Source organism: Lithobates pipiens, unplaced genomic scaffold, assembly GCF_037356315.1.
Source record: "Lithobates pipiens isolate NorthernLeopardFrog02 unplaced genomic scaffold, aLitPip1_a1.2 Scaffold_30, whole genome shotgun sequence".
In the NCBI taxonomy this organism is placed as follows: domain Eukaryota; kingdom Metazoa; phylum Chordata; class Amphibia; order Anura; family Ranidae; genus Lithobates; species Lithobates pipiens.
In genome coordinates, this window is record NW_027507791.1 from 74329577 (window position 1) to 74347734 (window position 18158).

The following is an 18158-nucleotide window of genomic DNA, read 5'->3' on the forward strand; positions in this document are numbered from 1 at the left end:
AGAAGTTAAATGGATTTACAAATGTTTTTCATGGATTGGAGCGAGTTGGGTGGGGTGAGGAAGGCTGCAATGTTTACTAGGGTTTTATTACTCATCAACACAATGTTCTGTAAAATGTATTCTCTCTGAGCACATAATCATTTGGCTAAGCAACTGGTGTCACAAAATATCAGATTATCATCAATAAGGTAATTTTAGTCTGCTTTCTTTTTACAACTATTTCTATATATTCATTGCCTGCATACCAAAGTTAAATTTTCAATGCTGACTTGAGTCCGATTTAAATTTTTTATTTTTTTTTATTGATTTTGAAAGCCTACATATGTCTAAAACGATGTTTTATATTTAAAATATGATTTTTTTTTTTTTTATGTGCATTTAATACAGACAGGTCCCATAAGACCTATTTTATAAAGTATTCTAGGCTTTCCCACAAAGCATACCACTAGGTTTTTAATCTTCAAGGGCACTGAACAGGTGCAATGGGTTCTTTCCATGCTAAAGGAAAGGAAGGAATTATTTCTCCACAGCTGTATGTATATTGAGAGCCTTCTATTCCATTCACAACAAAAGTTTTTTTTATTTTTATAACACATTATTATTAAGTAACCCCAAAGACTGGGTTAATCTGTTGCTTTGTGCTCACCAGTGGCAAATATTAAATATACTTATGTAACAGTTTATATTTAGCGGATTATGAACATGTCACATAATTTATTTAGTCTCAAACATAAATGATCAATTAAAGCGGAATGCCACCCAAAAATGGAAGCTCTGCTTATCTGTCTCCTCCCCATCCCTGATACCACATTTGGCACCTTGGAGGGGGTTGAACAGGGAAGTGGTGATTCGCATCTGTGTCTGGGCACCGAGGAGAGGGTGAGAACAACATTTACAAGCTCGCACACCTTGGGTCCACCGTGGCCACAGTCCACAGTTTGTGCTGTTCAGGAGTGAGGCTTGCTGTGACTTTGATATCTATTTGCTGGCTTTTGAACTGTGAAATGTGAGTGTAAAGGTTGAAGTGTTTTAATAAATTGATTCATACGGTTTTACACTATTGGAGCACCTTTATTATTTTACATGCAGAATATTTGAATTTGCACAATGGATGATTGGAGCAACGGTTCACTACTTGCTGTTTGCTGATAAGCACTTAAGCCTGATACGAAAATGCAGGCATTGGGAGTCGGTGAGTGCATTTCTTAAGGGAATGGAATCACTGATCACTGTGGTGTGGTGGATGGAATAAGAGACATTACTTCAATGGATACTTTTGGACACTCTCATGAACTTTATCTTAATTTTGTTTGTTCTGTGAGACATTTATTTGGTTCACTTATCACAGGGCGATACAATTGTTGTTCTCACACATGTTGTTCATACCATTTAATTGTTATCACGTTTCTTGGCATTCGTTTTAATTTATAGTTAAGCGCCACTATTTTTCCTTTTTTCTGATTTTAGTTTTAAAAGGTAAAATACGATTTGCACCTTGGAGGGGGTGCTGGTTTTTGACAGGTACCCGCCCCCACTTCTGTCGGACCTCGCCAAGGTGAGGTACATCAGAAGTTTGCCCCCCCCTCCTCCTACCTAGTGTCCTAATATTAAATATCAACAGCTACCGTAGATGTAGCTGCTAACTTTTAATTTTTCCGTATGCAAAAACATTAGACATTCCCTTAAAATTAAAAAATTGGTTTAAAAATATTGTCTTAACACAAGAAGCATATGTATCCTTACTGGAATTTCACTGTGCTTTTATGTATTTAACAACTACCTCACTTTAACTCTGTGCAGAAGTTTCCTGTAATAAAGACTGGTCCGTGTTGCTCTCTCCTTGTGCAGGGTGACTGGTCTCGTATCCGCCCCCCCCGGTAGTTTTCTGCAGGAAGCCTGTAAAGTAATGAATTTTTGGATTCCTCCAACAGCTCTGATGTGATATCACAGCTACATTTACAAAGTAATATCTGCATCAGCAAAGGTATTTGTTGCAGACAAAGTAGATTTATTAACGTTGTGGGTACTAAGGAACAGGATTGTGGCTGGAGATCAGCTTTAAGGCATTTGTATGTCGCATGCCAGCTATCTACCAAGGAGATGACATGATGACAGCTGTCACAACAGATTCAGTAAACAACTGCTTAGAAGTGCAGTCGTTTTTATGACTTTCAAAGATATAATATATGCAAGACAATTGCAAAATTACACCAAAATGGTGGTTTATAGGCACATTGCAGAAGCACATTTTGCATCATTTTAAGTTCTTCACTTTTGTTGGTGGTATGTGTCCTAGAATCACCTTTCGTTTGCTTTGTTATTTAGTAACGAGCTATTTTTTTTTCCTTTCAGGCAATTCAGCCTCAATTTTATTCTCAAGTCGGTTATCTCCTAAACCACCCAACAGAACCCTGTGTCTCATGTAAGCAAGTTATTTACAGTGACTGCAATACCGTAATCTTGCCTCCACTGTGATAATGGCAGCGTTTAGATCCTAGTGATAGGAAGAAGTTTGAAACTCAAAACAGTGTCAGAAAACCATATGTGACTAAAGGAGATCTCTACAAAGCCCATCTGAAAGATATATCTTCTTGGGAACATAAAATTGGTTATTCAGTTACATAAATCCCCCATTTGCTTGCAACAATCCCCTGGTATTTTCTGGGGGTTTCAATTAGATTTCCCCTGCTGGGAGAAATGGGTACTGCAGAAATTTGAATCCATACAGTCAAACTATTTTTGTATGTAGGTTATCAGGAGTGAAGAAAGGCTCTGTTGTTAAGCAGGATGGTCCTAAGCAGACAAGGGATTTAATCTATGCCATCAAAAAGTACATCCTTTTACACTGACAATTATCCCTTCCTCTCTTAGCTAGTTACTTGCATTCTCCCGATTTCTCTCTCCCTATATCTACTATTAGGGCAGTGCATCAACCTTGCCACACTCTTTTGGTCCCCCAAAGCTACTGCCCATATCCGTTCCTAATCCTAACTTTGATACTTATGACCTAAAAGAAGCATGTAGCCAGTGAAGATGAAAAATGTGCTTGCTTGTTCCAGGGAAGTGACATGCTAGGGCCTCCTTAAACTAACATCTTGACAAAATTAATCCGGCAACAGAAACTCCCCTACCTTCCCTTAAAATGTCGCTCTATGTCTGACTTCAATGTGTTTTTTTGCAGGTGGACATCACAAATAACACAACAGGAAATTGGGAACCCTTTTAATTGAAAAGAGACAATAGTTCATACTGACAACTTGCAGCATATAATTCTACAGAGACTCTTCATGCAGTACATGTTAAGAAGATATTTATTCAGTTCTATTACCAAACCAATAGCTACAAAGTCAAAATTCTAAGTTGCCCTTTGTTCAGAGACATGACCTGTGGCTCATGTCATAGATACAGTAGAAAATTGACAAGCACAAGTAGCATTCAATAGCATCTCTACACACATATTAGTATTGCCTTATGTCTACGCTATAGTGTATAATGCTGGGGTTTGACTAGTTATTTATACATATTTTATGTCTTCCTAAATTGGGCCAATCCAGCTCCAATCACTGAAGACCACTTCTGCATAGTAAAGCTAGGCAACATCAACATTTCATGGGCCAGTCTTCCCAAAAAAAATATCTCAATGTTAGGTGGAGTGATTCACCTATAGCGTCTTTTCTCCCTTAGCGACACAAGTAATGAAGTCTCATTGCCTGCGTTCTACATCTGTTATTATCAGAGAGATACATTCTCCTTTTTGTATCATACTTTGTTATCTGAAGCAGGCAGAGTCAGGCTACGTGGAGTAGAGCTGTGAACCAAGTGATATCTAGAGAAGCTAGTAGGTGGCTGAACTTCTTCCAAACACTGAGTTGTCTGAACAGGCTAGCTCTTTACCATGGTCCACAGACTGGGAATATCATCAAGGCATTAGTGGGCCCCCATATCACTTTCTTTGGAAAGTAAATTAAACTTGTAAATGACAGAATTCATATAGAACTTTATGGGCCCAATTACTCTGTAATATAGTCCCAGGTCCATAATCGAGATACCTCCAGTTCCCATGTCACTGAATATAACCTTCAGAGCATCCAGGATTCCTATAACTTGGAGCTCTATTAAATAATAATTAATCAAGAGGCTTTGTGACACCAATAAGTGGCTCACCTCCTCCTGCTCTCTTTCCCAATACCTTAGTGTTCATTTTGAAATGCAACCAGTAGACTGTCAGGCTCACTGAAAGACCAAAGAACAGGCCTGGAGAAGGTGGGTTGTTTTGTGACTAGGAAGCTGTGTGATCCATATTTAGCACGGGATTGTGGTGATCTCCACGCACTCTAAAAATACACTTGAGCTTGTGAGCATGGTCCTAGAGGTGCCCAATATATGAACTCACCTTACTTTATAAAGTAGCCCTAAATCCATGTGTTTCTCTTAAAGTCTTCTCACATCAACTAAAGTCTTTATATTTAAAAGAGCACAACTTTCATAATAAAGAAATAGAAGCATAGTTGGGAAATTAAATTTTTCTGCTGTCAGGGCTCCATAGTGGGCTCTCTGCGTTGAAGGGTATTATGATGGTGGATGTTATTTAATAACATCTAATTATAAGCCCTCTGACCATAGTCCCTGACTACAAGCCTCTAATGTGCACCTACCTCTTAACATAACCCCTAGCCCCTGTCAAGTGCCCCTAAACCTTAAATGCAGCCCTGGCACCAATTCTATATTGGCTAGAGATTTAACTGTCATACATCATCCACATGCAGACTGGAGACTAAGATATTATCTGGTGTAATTATGGCACAAAACCCACATTTTTTAAAAAGCCCAAAGCATTGGTGTTTGAGAACTAGCAAACTGTGTGGCTGCCTGGATTTTAGTTTCACAATGTTGGGAGGTAGGATAAAAATATACTGTATAACACAGGCTGATAAATTAGAGAGAAGGTGCATAGCCTTTACTTATTCAAACTTGAAACATCCTACTGAATAGCTCTTTATCTGAGCATGCTGGTATTTAAGCTGCCACTTGTCTTAGGCCAGGTTCACATTGCTGCGATGCGGGAACGCCGCGAATCCGCGGCGTTTTCCCGCATCGCATTACTCCCGCCGGCAGTTCACACTGCCCTATGCGGACGGCTGGGGGTGTCAATGTTATGTTAATGACACCCCCAGATCCGTCGGCATATCGCAGTGCGATCTGCCGACTCGCACAGGAATCGGATCGCATGGTGTGAACCCCCATGCGATCCGATTCCGTTGCGGACCCAAAAAAGGGTCCCGTGCGAGTTTGCTGCGGGACCGCTGCGAGTTCAGCCATACTATCTGTATGGCTGAACTCGCAGCACTACGGAGATCGGATGTGATTTGCTGTGCGAATCACATCCGGTTCTCCCCCCACAGCGGTGTGAACCCAGCCTTAATGCACAATTTATTCACATTGCTTTTAATTATACAATTTTTTGTAGTGAGGGTGGCTCTTGCAGAGCAGCAAATCTTTCCTTTTTTTGCATGTACAGTACATTGCAGAAACATCTCCTAAAATATAGAAAAACATTGAGGCTGGATTCACATATGAGCACGCAGCGGCTCACAGCAGGAGTCCAGTGCGACCTCGTTCACCGTTTCAGGTCTGATTTCAGCCCAAATTTTTGCCTGAATTCAGACCTGAAATGGACCAAAAGACGCACAGGGCTCCTGTGCAAATTGCACCGGAGCTGCTGCGGAGATATGTGAAGAAACTTGCATCCAATTCGCACTAGTGTGAACCCAGCCTAAAAATAGCTTGTGAAAAAAGTAAACCCAGCAGAAGGGGAAAAAAAAGGAAAAAGGAGGGCTAACTGAATTATAGATATACACATCACAGGTTATCAGGTATAATCACTTTTTTCTGATGACAAAAATTTAAAACATGGTGGTTGACTATGGTCATGGTTTAAGAACTTATTAACAATACACACGTATGTGGGACAAATACAACATAAAACATGTAACGATAATTACAAAGACGTCCGGATGCCAGATTAATTGGGACTGATTGTATCAATTTAGTCCTTGCCAGTGTGTCAGCTATTGCTGTGACTCTGTGGACTAATCAAGTACCAACCCCCTGGAGGCTCAAGCCATTAAAGGGAAGGAGGGTAGGGAATGGGTAAAAGGTAGGCCAGGGTTACATCCAGTCAGAACTCCAAAAGTAGGGCTGAAGCTAAAATAATGTTATTAGGACCTCTGGTTCATCAGAAAAAACACACACAACGTTGTAGACCTTTTTTAAGTTCACCTCCTTCCCAAGGTACATAAATCCCTGGAAGACCCACCAGGGAGACCTATAGTATCCGCAGTCAAGGAGGTCCTGGAAAAAACATGGAGATACCTTGACAATAAGTTAAAGGAAATGGTGACAAACCTGAAATCTTATGTGCAGAATACAAGGGATGTCTTGAGACAGATTTCTGAAATCAAGATAGAAGAGATCTGGCTTGTGGGAATAGATGCAGAGACTCTCTATACCTCCATCCCGCACATGAATGGGGGATTGAAGCAGAGGGGACAGTCCTTCAAAGACATGACCCTGAATGTGGGCCCCAGAATGAATTTTTGGTTGACCTATTAACTTTGATCTAGATCAGTGTTTCTCAACTCCAGTCCTCAAGGCGCCCCAACATGTCATGTTTTCAGGATTTCCCTCAGATGAAACAGCTGTGGTAATTACTAAGGCAGTGAAACTGATCAAATCACCTGTGCAAAATAATGGAGAGCCTGAAAACATATCCTGTTGGTGCGCCTTGAGGGCTGGAGTTGAGAAACACTGCTCTAGATGACAACTTTTTTCAGTTCCTCTCTAGGTTTTTTCAACAGACCAAAAGGTACCACCATAGGAGCACCATGGGCCCGGCATATGCACCTGGGGCTCTGAAAGGAGGACCTGGTCTTCACCTCGCTGATGTACCAGGGCCACGTACATACCTGGCTCAGGTACATAGACGATGTACTGATGATCTGGAGAGGTGATATTAAGTTACTAAAAGATGTTATCGCTGTACTGAATGACCATGATCAAAATATCAGACTTACCTTTGACCAAGAGCGGATTTCCTTTCTCGATATTTGGATCAGTGTTAAGGACTATGCTTTAATGACCAGTACATTCCACAAGGAGGCAGCAGCAAATAAACTGCTGAGAGCAGATGGTCACCATCCCAAATGGCTAAAAGACAGCATACCGATAGGGCAGTTCCTCCTCATTAAGCATAATTGCTCAAACTTGACAGATTACAAGCGAGAGAGTGATGAACTCTATAAACGATTCAGAGAGAGGGGTTATTCCCACAAACAGCTTAGAAGGGCTAAACAAAAGGCAGCCTGTTTTGACTGCCTCGAGCTTCTAACAAAATCACCTAGATCAGCAATGCAGGAGCCAAGCCCTGTGAGAATAATAACCCAATTTGGGGCACAATGGGATACAGTCAAGGACATTCTCCACAAGTACTGGGGGATATTAACAAGTACACCAGGGATAGCCAAAATAGTGGGACCAACCCCTAAGATGGTAACCAGAAGGGCCAAAAACAATACCCTAAAAGTAAGGACATGTTCCCTTGTGGACATTGCCATGTTTGTCCATATGTTGATACACATAAGAAACCGAGTTTTCAGATTAGAGATTTCATTAACTGTGCCATGACCCGAGTTATATATATTCTGAATTGCCCCTGTGACAAAATGTATATAGGGAAAACGAAACGCCAATTAAGAATACGGATAGGTGAACATATGAGGGAAAAAGCAGAAAAAAAATTGAAAAAACCTCTGGCGAGACATTTTGCTCAATACCATAGAGGCAGCCTGGAGGGAATGCGGGTTACGGGCATCTATTCCCTAAACCTTCCACCAAGGAGAGGCGGTTTTGATCGCATCTTACTCCAAAATGAAAAATGGTGGACTTTTATTTTGGGATCTCTCGAGCCCCTGGGCCTTAACAATGAATTGAATTTGCAGCCTTTCCTTGAGACTTAGTGGATGGATGCCTTTTCAATTTTACCCTCTAGGCCTATCTTGTACCCTTTTGAAAAACTTTACCTGCCTGAGCTCTCATTATTTGGCTATGTCACTACGTAATCGGTATGTGTTATGTTATATGTCTTTCCCATTTCTCTATATGTGTGTGGATGTCATCCCTCCTCCTGCTCTTTAATATACCAATGTATAAATAAATGATCAAAAAACATGATATATATTATATTTGGGTGAATATAGCGAGAGCATCCACAGAGGATTACAGATTGAAAAGCCCCTCCCAAAAAAACTGGGGAAAAAACTGTAAAGAATGCAGTGAACGATCATGTTCCCCATCAGACACCATTTCAAAGCCTCTTTTTCTTTATATGCGAGTCTCCTTCTTTGTGAAGTAGGGGCGGATACATACGAGGAGTGGACGATGTTAAAAGGAGCCCTCGTACGTACCGTCCAACTTCCAGACATAGCTACACAATAGCATTGTGAAACATGTTGACGGAATTTCCGCCCGGACGCCACGATCGTATCCCCCATTGAGTTGGCGGGCTTACCAGGAAGTAGATGAAGTAGAGGGAGAGTCTCCACTTGACCGGCATAACAGAAAGGACTTAAGGTTTTGTATCCTTAGACCCATACGGATTGCACGGATCCCCGTTTATGAAAAACAGCAACATTAAGGTATTTCAATACCATTTCATAGGATGACTCCTTCTTGTCACTAGGATAGACTAATGCTGCGTTTTGAACCATATGAGGAGGATACTATATGCAACTATGGACTGAATAAATCACATGAGTGGTAACGCATGATTAATAAAAGGATTTTACCTTCATACATTTAAAATCTACTGCAAGTCCTCTGGCTAAGCTGATTTTCTATAAAAGACACAGTAAAAGGACACATTAACATTAAGTTATACCAGAGGTGAACTTAAAAGGACTACACCGTTGTGTGTTTTTTCTGATGGACCATAGGTCCTAATGACATTATTTTAGCTACAGCCTTACTTTTGGAGTTCTGGCTTGATGTCACCCTGGCCTACCTTTTGCCCATTTCCTACACTCCTTCCCTTTAATGGCTTGAGCCTCCAGGGGGTTGGTACTTGATTGGTCCACAGTCACAGCAATAGCTGACACACTGGCAAGGACTAAGTAGATAGAATCAGTCCCAATTCATCTGGCGTCCAGACGTCTTTGTGATTATTGTTACATGTTTTATGTTGTATTTGTCCCACATACTGTATGTGTGTATTTTGGCTTGCCCCTACTGCGGCTAGCTAAATAATATGTTAATAAGTTCTTAAACCAAGACCATAGTCGACCACCATGTTTTAAATATTTGGTATCAAAATAAAGTGATTATACCTGATAACCTGTGATGTGTATATCTTTCAGTTAGCCCTCCTTTTCCTTTTTTTTCCCCTTCTGCTGGGATATTTTTTTGTTCATATGCATTAGGGCTGAATGATAGATTTAATTGACTGAGATACATACAAATAAAAACATAGGTTAAGTTTTCTAATGTTTTTATGCTTAAAACTAGCTTGTCACCTGTATACACATCATGAGACTACAGCCTATTAGTGACTACAGGAAGACATGAAACAAAATACCATCCCCAGTTTTGTGAATATGACCAAATGCAGTCATTTTTTCGTTTTTCCTCTTTTTCCAGCTTCAGGTGTACCCAATTCCGTAAAATGTATCTTTAGATGAGGATTTTCACAGCTCGACTATCCAGGTACAGTAAAATATAAATGGCTGAACATGAAAGTAGACTCGGGGTATAATCATTTACTGGCTTGTTATATACATGACTTGCTTAAAGTAATATTAATGCCTTGTTTTTTTTTTCAATAACAAACATATTATACTTACCTGCTCTGTTCAGTGGTTTTGCACAGAGATGCCTGGATCCTCATCTTCTCTGGCTCCTCCCTCCTGCTGGCTGCTCCCACAGCAAGCAGATTGTTCAGGGGGCACCCAAGCAGGCCCATTCCTGACACATGGCCCTGTTTGTCCATTCACATACGAAGGCCCTGCACCCTCCATTTTCTGATTGACTCACTGGGAGCCGATGGCTCTGGCTGCTGCCAAAAGCCTATCAGACGTGCGAGGCCCCGGAGGGGCAAGGCTCTTGTGGACATCGCTGGATCGAGAGGGGGATCAGGTAAATATTAGGGGAGACTGCTGCACACGGAAGTTTTTTTTTACCTTCATGCATGAAGGTAAAAAAACTGCTTTAAGCTGGCCATAGATGGATCAACATTCTGCTGGTTCAGCAGAGACTGGACGAAATTTTGATCCATCTATGGCCGTGGCTGGTAAAGAGAAGTTGATCTCTTGAACAGGAATGTTGGGGTATTTTTATTACAGTTGCTGGGGCACTGATAGGTGTATTCTGACAGGGTATTCATTATTCTAGAGAAAATAACTATATTAAAACTGTTTTTACAGCTAAAATTAAAGTTAAAAAATTGTAACAAAAAATTAAAATACTTGCTTTTTAAATTAAAAAATCATATTAAAACCTTAAACTATCATAGCAACCATGACACCCCCTTTGCCCCCCCCCCCCCCCGTGACTTTTAGTTCTTTTAAGACTCTAAAAATGCTGACAGGTTATGTTTGAACAAACTATCACTTTGCTCTCACCCTATATCTTGTATCATGCAAATCAAATAACAGTGTCAGCCTTGGTTATAAAATGACAATTTGTGGGTTTCATTTACATATTTGCAATGTGACAAGGAACATTTTGCCTCCATTGTGATTAGGAGATTAAAGAGAAAGCCTTAATACCCAACTATCAGTTGTTCGTAAAATCCCCCCAGCGGATAAAGAGTATGCTGCTTTTTTTCTAGGGAATGATTTAATGGAAAGTATACCATATGTTAATCCACTGCCCTGTAGTCTTCCTACTTGTTGGTTCAGACTGTGAGAACTGGTACACCAAAGCTGCTCTTCTTGTCAGACTAACTGGTCTTGAAAACACTCCTCTTCCCAACAGCACCATATAAAATGCAGGGCCAGCTAGACTGCATTATACAGTATGCAATGGCTTTGGAGTGGCTGCCCACATCCTCGAACTGAAGGAAATACTACTGGCTACCATGTGATCATGAAGTATGTTAATACTTCCTGTTATATCATTCACCCTAGTTATCCATGTTGCAATATAACAATGGCATCATTTTTGGACATGTTCATAAATTTAGGCAGAAGCTCATCCCCTCATACTTTGATGGCACAATCAAGACTGTTGGAATGCTGATGCGATTTAGCACCCCCAAAAAAAAGAAGCAAAATGGATAATATCTGACGTACTACATATGAAAGTTATTTCATTGAACAAAAAAAATCAACTTAAATCGATTTGAAAATTTGATTAAGGCAAAATAGGGTATTAAAGGATAACTGTACTTTCAGTATATTTTTAATAGCATCCACCCTTCCCCCAACACCCCAAACTCATAAGTGTCATACACTTAGCAAATTTTGGACAGTTCCTGATGAATCAGCTGAATTTCAAACCATGGATACCCTCCAGCTCTACATCCTTTCTCTGAAAACGGAAGGAACCAGGCTGAAAATTGTCGGCCGAAAAGTGACTCCATTTAATCAAATGCTGTTATTGGTTCAGATATTTTGACAGTCAACGGTACTAGCTGTCAAAATGCAATAGCCCGCAGGGGAGGCCTGGCCATAGGTGCTGTTTAGCACAGATGAGAAAATCAATAGATTTCTTTCATCCAACCCTCAGGGCCAGGTTTATACGCACCTGTCTTGCTCTTGCCACACAACAAACTCTTCCAGCTGGAAAGCTACATATTCATATGGAGAGGTCACCAATTATGTATCCCAGCAGTGGTGACCTTCCCATAGGAAACACTGTAGACTTTTCTCCAACCATTGCAACTCCCAGTGGGCCACACAGTGGATTTGGCAGGAGTAAGGGTAGGTTACTTTTAGGACTTTAGGGGGAGGGGGTAGTCTCAGTTAAAGGATAAATGTACTCAAAGAACAGTTATCATTTAAACATTTTATATGCCATTATGGCCAAATATCCTTTTAAAAAAATAATTCTGCCCAAAGAGAAATGTTAAGAAAAAAATGTTATACATATTTAGATCTTGGGCAAAATGAACATATCAAATGCCAGTACACATAACTGATCATCATATTTATACCAGCCCCAACTACTATATCAAATAAAAAGTGTATTACAGGAATGCACATGTATTGGTTTTAAAAAATATGGAGCACTTCTTGAATGTCTGTGTCATCCTTGTGCAGGGGCCATGCTAATCTCTGTCTCATTCAGAAGATGTCCTCATAAAGTGAGGACATATCTGTGCATTCTCTTTGCAATGTTGTGTATGAAGCTGTATGCTGGGTTTACTGGGCACTTTAAGGAATACACAGGAACCCGTCTGTAACCATTCATCATGAGCATTGAAGGCAGACAGTCTCACTGCCTTCCATACGGCTCTGCGAAAGAATAATCTGTATGCTACTCAATGCATGCTCAAGGGGCTCTATAAGACCTTACTACAACGCCAGATGTGCTCTGTCCTCCCTACATGAAACATGCGAGCAGAAAATACCCCCCAATGAATCTGCTCGGCCTTCAGAGCTACTGGTGGCAGCTAAATGACATTTTTTTATATTACTGTTACCCTACAATGTAAATTCAGCTTCCATCATTACCATAATTCTTACAATTTATACCTCCTACATTGTTCCAACAAGATCAGCATAGTGATTGTTACAACGTAACTCAGTACAAAAAATAGCTTGCTATAAAACATATATCACAGTTGCACTAGGACTCTGCATATTAACACGTATCATTTCACTGTCGTATAAAAACAGACATGTACAAGACAGCATGCTGCCGATCTCAATGCATGATGATCACTACAGGGTTGTTACACAGCTGGCTGATAGCAGTGAGATTGCAGGACTGGTGTTCTTATCTTGCAGAATTGTCATGAAGTCCTCTTCGCAGCTCCGAACAGTCCCATTCAAAATTCATCTTCTGAACTGTCTGCTAAGAGCATGACGCGGTCTTGCATGCTGTTAAATTCTCTCTGCTTGGGAAACAAAAGATGGAACAATCGTTAAAGAGCATCTGCCACTTTGTAATCGACAAAACACTGCAGTGGAGTGGAGGCTGGGAAAAGACAGATACTGCAGTATTTTGTTGAGCTATTAATGTTGAACTCCAGACAGACAATAGCATCTGAATTTAACTTCATACCAGCCTCCTGTATCCCCCTGCGCAGCAGGACTCAGAATGGAAGAGGAAGGGCCAGTAAAAGCACTAGAAGCCAGTTAGGCTCTATTATACGAAATAATTAAACAACCTAAACATTACTTTTAAGTCAGTCATCAAGTCTGGATCCTTTTTCACAGCCTCTATTTGAAAACTTGGCTTTATAATATGAATAGCCATTAACGTTTTAAAGCCTGAGTTTAGGTTAAAAAAAAAGTCAGCACAAGAAACATTACTTGCCATCAGTGTGATGTGTCCCTTGTGCTGTTGGCTTATGGATTCCTTGAAAGCTCCCTCCTCTGAGCCCCCCCTTCACCGCCATAATCTTATGGTGTAGTGGGGTTAATAGAACTGAGGGAGCTGTCATACAATATCTACTCATCAAGATTGCCCAACTACGCCTGCGCTTTCCACCCAGCTCCTCCATTCATAGAATAGGGCAGGGGCAGAATAGGTGGGCATAGACAGCACTCTTGATACTCTCTGCTCTCAGTTCCAATAACCGCCCACCCCACCGGAGGATTATGGCAGCAGGGGTGTGGAAGGCATTGGAGGGAGATTTCAAAGAATCCAGGAGCCAGCAGCACAAGCATTGCATCACATCATAATGATGGCAAGTTCCTTACATTGTACAGTGTACATTGTCCCTGGTGGTATTTTTGTAATCATTTGTGCCTTTTCCTGGGCCAACTTAAAAGGTGCAAAACCAAGCTAAATTAATGAGTCTATTTTAAAGAGTAGCTCCAGTCTTCTTAAAAAGAACTACTGTAGCTGCCTAATCTTACTAAAAAAGACACTTACCAGTCCAGGGATACAGTGCTGGTTCTTTGGGTTCCCGGTACCTCAAAATTGACTATGGGAATCCGGCTGTGACTTCCTGCTGACTCACAGCAAGTATCTGAAGATTAAACTTTTTTTAATCTCTTCAAGAAAATCCCATCTCAAAGTATGAGCTGTGCCAATTGAAGGGGTTTATTCCATTGCTGTTTTGAAGATAACTCAAAAATTTCGATTTTTTTTTCTCAATTTCAGTGCCAGTGACAACAAGCAGAGCTTCCCCTATTGGGTGGAACTCCACTGCCTCTGAAAAAGCAATCAACAGCGGATTGTTTTCAGAAAGGTGGTAGGAGCTGCCACAGTGTGTGAATAAGCCATTACTTAAGAAGTACTCACACAATAAACTGAGAATGCCCATTTTTTAATTATCCAATCATGTGCAGATGAAATAGGCAAACATGGATTTTTTTTTTTTTTTTTTTATACGATTGAACAAATGCACTTGATGTGGTGCTCTGTGTTGGCCAAAATCGGGTCAGGTATGTTTTTGGTGTGTTGAACCTTGCTGAGGGTCTGTAGGAAACAATTAGGGCTGACATTGAGGATTTTAGTGCAGACTCTAATGGAGGTAGGAGGAGGCACTGGCAAGGTCAGTATTATAGCATGTGTGGACTTCGTTACAAGACATTGGAACTTTATCCTGAATGGACAAGATATCCCATTCTGAGTCATAAAAAAATAAGCCATTACAAGTTGGGTTTTAGTTTTTAAAAAAAATGGGGAAAGGCTGGAACATCTACCAGGTCTATATTGCTGTCTGTGATCCTATTGGAGGACTTTTTCTCATTTATTTTGCTGTGACACCAGAACAAAAAAGAAGGGGAATTGGGGTCACCACGACAGGAAAGCTCAGACAACAATAAAAACCTGAGAAAAATTCTAAACGTTCTCACCCTTTTAAAAAATAAACTTTTTTGCTGTCTTGGCTCACACTGGGGAGAATTCTCATTACTTTTTCCATCAAGTGGTGAGAAAAAAAATCAAAAGGGATAAAACCACCAATTACAAACCTGGGATGTTCTAACTCACCCCCACTATTTCTAGAAACAGCTGAAAAACGGCTGGGGTTCGGTGTGAAAAACATCAAAACCTGAACTGAAACAAACAAGCATTTTGCCAAGCATTTATAACACTCTTCGTTTGCAGAATTATATCTACTGTGAGGTGACAGGTCTTGTTTAGGGTCGCCACACATCTCAATCAGACAGTACATCTTTTGTATGATGAACTTTAAAATTTACCAATTCTGTATAATATGAGGAAGAACCTAAGCAATGCTTCTCGTTTGAACCCAGTCAGGTGTCTCCTTGTACTACATAGTTGGTGCTAGATCTAAAGGAGATTGTAAAGTGTATGGCCATCTACAATCAGACTGTAACATGTATGGCAAGCTTTAGTTTCTCCTGGGCTAGCTGAACATTTAACTACATGTTTTTAGTAAAAGGTCTTCCTTTGTCAAGGTTAAAAACGAGACTGGACTAAACTTAATAATGAATGAATAGAGCAAGCTGCCTCTTACCTTTCTTTTATGCCGTTTGAAACCATTTCTCCTGCGGCGATTCATAATCTTTATGCTGTACAGAGCTCCAAGGATAAGAAGTGCTCCAGCTATGCCAACTCCCACTGGTACCAGCATCCCAGACATGTACCCAGCCTGCATGGCAAACAGAAGGTATAAATATTCAGTATTCCTTTCCTGTCTGTAAAGCACTAGCAAGCTAGTAAACCTAGTAAGCAGAGGGGCAATACATTACACAACTCCAATACAGCGATATCTATTTTACCATCTGCACAGCACTGGACATTGACGAATTACAATTCCCAGCATACTTGCTTATCAGCAGTTGACATGCAGATGCTCTACAGTGGGTGATCCTGGTCAAATCTAAAGAGAACCCTTCCTCATCTTAATCCAGATTGATTATCAGGAATAATCAAGATTGAATATCATGATCAAACAATAATAAAATACACTGCTCAATAAAATGAAAGGAACACTTTTTAATCAGAGTATAGCATCAAGCCAATTAAACTCCTGAGATGTTGATCTGGTCAGTTAAGTACCAGAGGGGGTTTTACAGGTAGAGGCCATTGACATTTTTTCCCTACTCATCTTTTCTGACTGTTTTTCACTAGTTTTGCATTTGGCTATGGTCAGTGTCACTACTGGTAGCATGAGGCAATGCCTGGACCCTAGAGGTTGCACAGGCAGTCCAAATTTTCCAGGATGGCACATCAATACGATCCATTGCCAGAAGGTTTGCTGTGTCTATGAGCACAATCTCAACAGCATGGAGAAAATTCTAGGAGACAGGCAGTTACTCTTTGAGAGCTGGACAGGGCCGTAGACAGTCCTTAACCCATTAGCAGGACCGGTGACTGTTCCTCCGTGCTAGGAGGAACAGAGTGAGCACTAGCAGAGCCATACAAAATGACTTCCAGCAGGCCACTGGTGTGAATGTCTCTGACCAAACAATAAGAAACAGACTTTATCAGAGTGGCCAGAGGGCCCAACATCCTCTATTGGGCCCTATGCTCACTGGCCAGCACCATGGAGCTTGATTAGCATTTGCCATCGAACACCAGAATTGATAGGTCCACCACTGGCACCCTGTGCTTTTCACAAATGAGAACAGGTTCACCCTGAGCACACGTGACAGATGCTGTAACATTGTTCAGCATGACCGGTTTGGTGGTGGGTCAGTTATGGTCTGGGGAGGCATATCCATCGAGGGATGCCCAGACCTCTACAGGCTAAACAATGGCACCCTGACTGGCATTAGGTATTGGGATGAAAACCTTAGACCCATTGACAGACCCTACGCTGGTGCAGTGGGTACTGGGTTCCTCCTGGTGCGCAACAATGCCTGGCGCAACAATGCTTGGTGGCCAGGTAAGCTGGCCACCAAGCAGTGAAGCAAGGATAAGGACAACATCTCCAGAGTATGCACCTTCAAATACAAGTCAGCAATAACAGCTCTCATTTTTCTACCACTAGATTTCCTTTGGGGTTAAAACCACCCAGATATTTGTTGTTTGATTCTGACAACAGTTTGAAAAACATCTTTGATAAATTTTGAATTTGCTCAAACTGAATCCAGACCTCAGACAGTTCAAATAACCATAGATCATGCACAGCAACAAAAAGATAATTGCCGACTGGCCGCTATGGGTTACTGCACTTATTTTTTGTGCCTTATCATATAAACCCAGCACTGCTCAGTTACACAGATGAAACCATACATATACATTCATACTTTAGGATTATAATATGGTAATAGTGTAATGAATAATAAAATAACGACAGTTATAGGATTCTAGCTGAACAGAATAAAAATAAAGCAAAGTCCTGAAACATAGACAGAAAGACTTGATTTTTTCAAACTCCAGTTCCTGAATGGAATGACCTGAGACAGAGGTTTCTACAATTTCCAATAGATTATTAAAGATATACAAAATGTCTACATTTTTTACCGAATCCCCCCACGAGATCTATTAATTCACTATTGTTCTTTGAAACCAGGGATGGACTGGGCTGGGGGAACAATTGCCCCCTGGGATGCTCTGATGCCCTCTTAAAGGGCCACCCCTCTTCCACTGCAGACAAGCCTAAAGGATTCCTGGTGTAGCGGTTGGGAGAAGACAGGGAAGAGGGAGAGCAGGAGGAGTGGGGGCCAAGTCGCTGCAACATGGGCCTTTGGGTTGTATCTGCCATAAGTTGCCAGAAACCCTCTATATAGCAGATGCTAAGCCTAAGAAGCTAAGCCTAAACATGTACTCTCAGAGATGTACAAATTGCTCCACATTTTTCTTCAGAATGTGAATTGTATTATCTTAAGTTCTGGAAACAAGAACTTGGATATAGCTTCTCTCACCATCAAATGGACAGTATACTCCAACTGTCTTACATACTGTATATTCTATTAACACAAGAACTAAAAGAGAATTCTGTAATAAATTAAATTGATGACCTGATGGTATCAATTATCTGCTAAACTTAAAAATATGTACCCACACGTCAGACTTCT

The 18158-nt window shown here is 40.8% G+C and overlaps 1 protein-coding gene and 1 pseudogene across 6 annotated transcripts in view; both read right to left on the minus strand.

Moving 5' to 3' along the window:
- Positions 1-3208: 3208 nt before the first annotated feature.
- ARMH4 (armadillo like helical domain containing 4) overlaps positions 3209-18158 on the minus strand; it is a 289560-nt gene continuing 274610 nt past the window's right edge. For 4 of the 6 annotated variants that reach the window (XM_077464454.1, XM_077464450.1, XM_077464452.1 and 1 more), the window contains 3 exons: positions 15650-15784; positions 5418-13111; positions 3209-5032 (listed from right to left, as the gene is read on the minus strand). In XM_077464454.1, the coding sequence (XP_077320580.1) occupies positions 13043-13111; positions 15650-15784 (204 nt within the window). In that variant the 3' untranslated portion in view covers positions 3209-5032; positions 5418-13042. The remainder of the gene's footprint in view (positions 5033-5417; positions 13112-15649; positions 15785-18158) is intronic. The other 2 variants (XM_077464453.1, XM_077464451.1) reach the window with 1 other exon arrangement.
- On the minus strand, positions 12267-12363 carry LOC143950487 (U6 spliceosomal RNA; annotated as a pseudogene).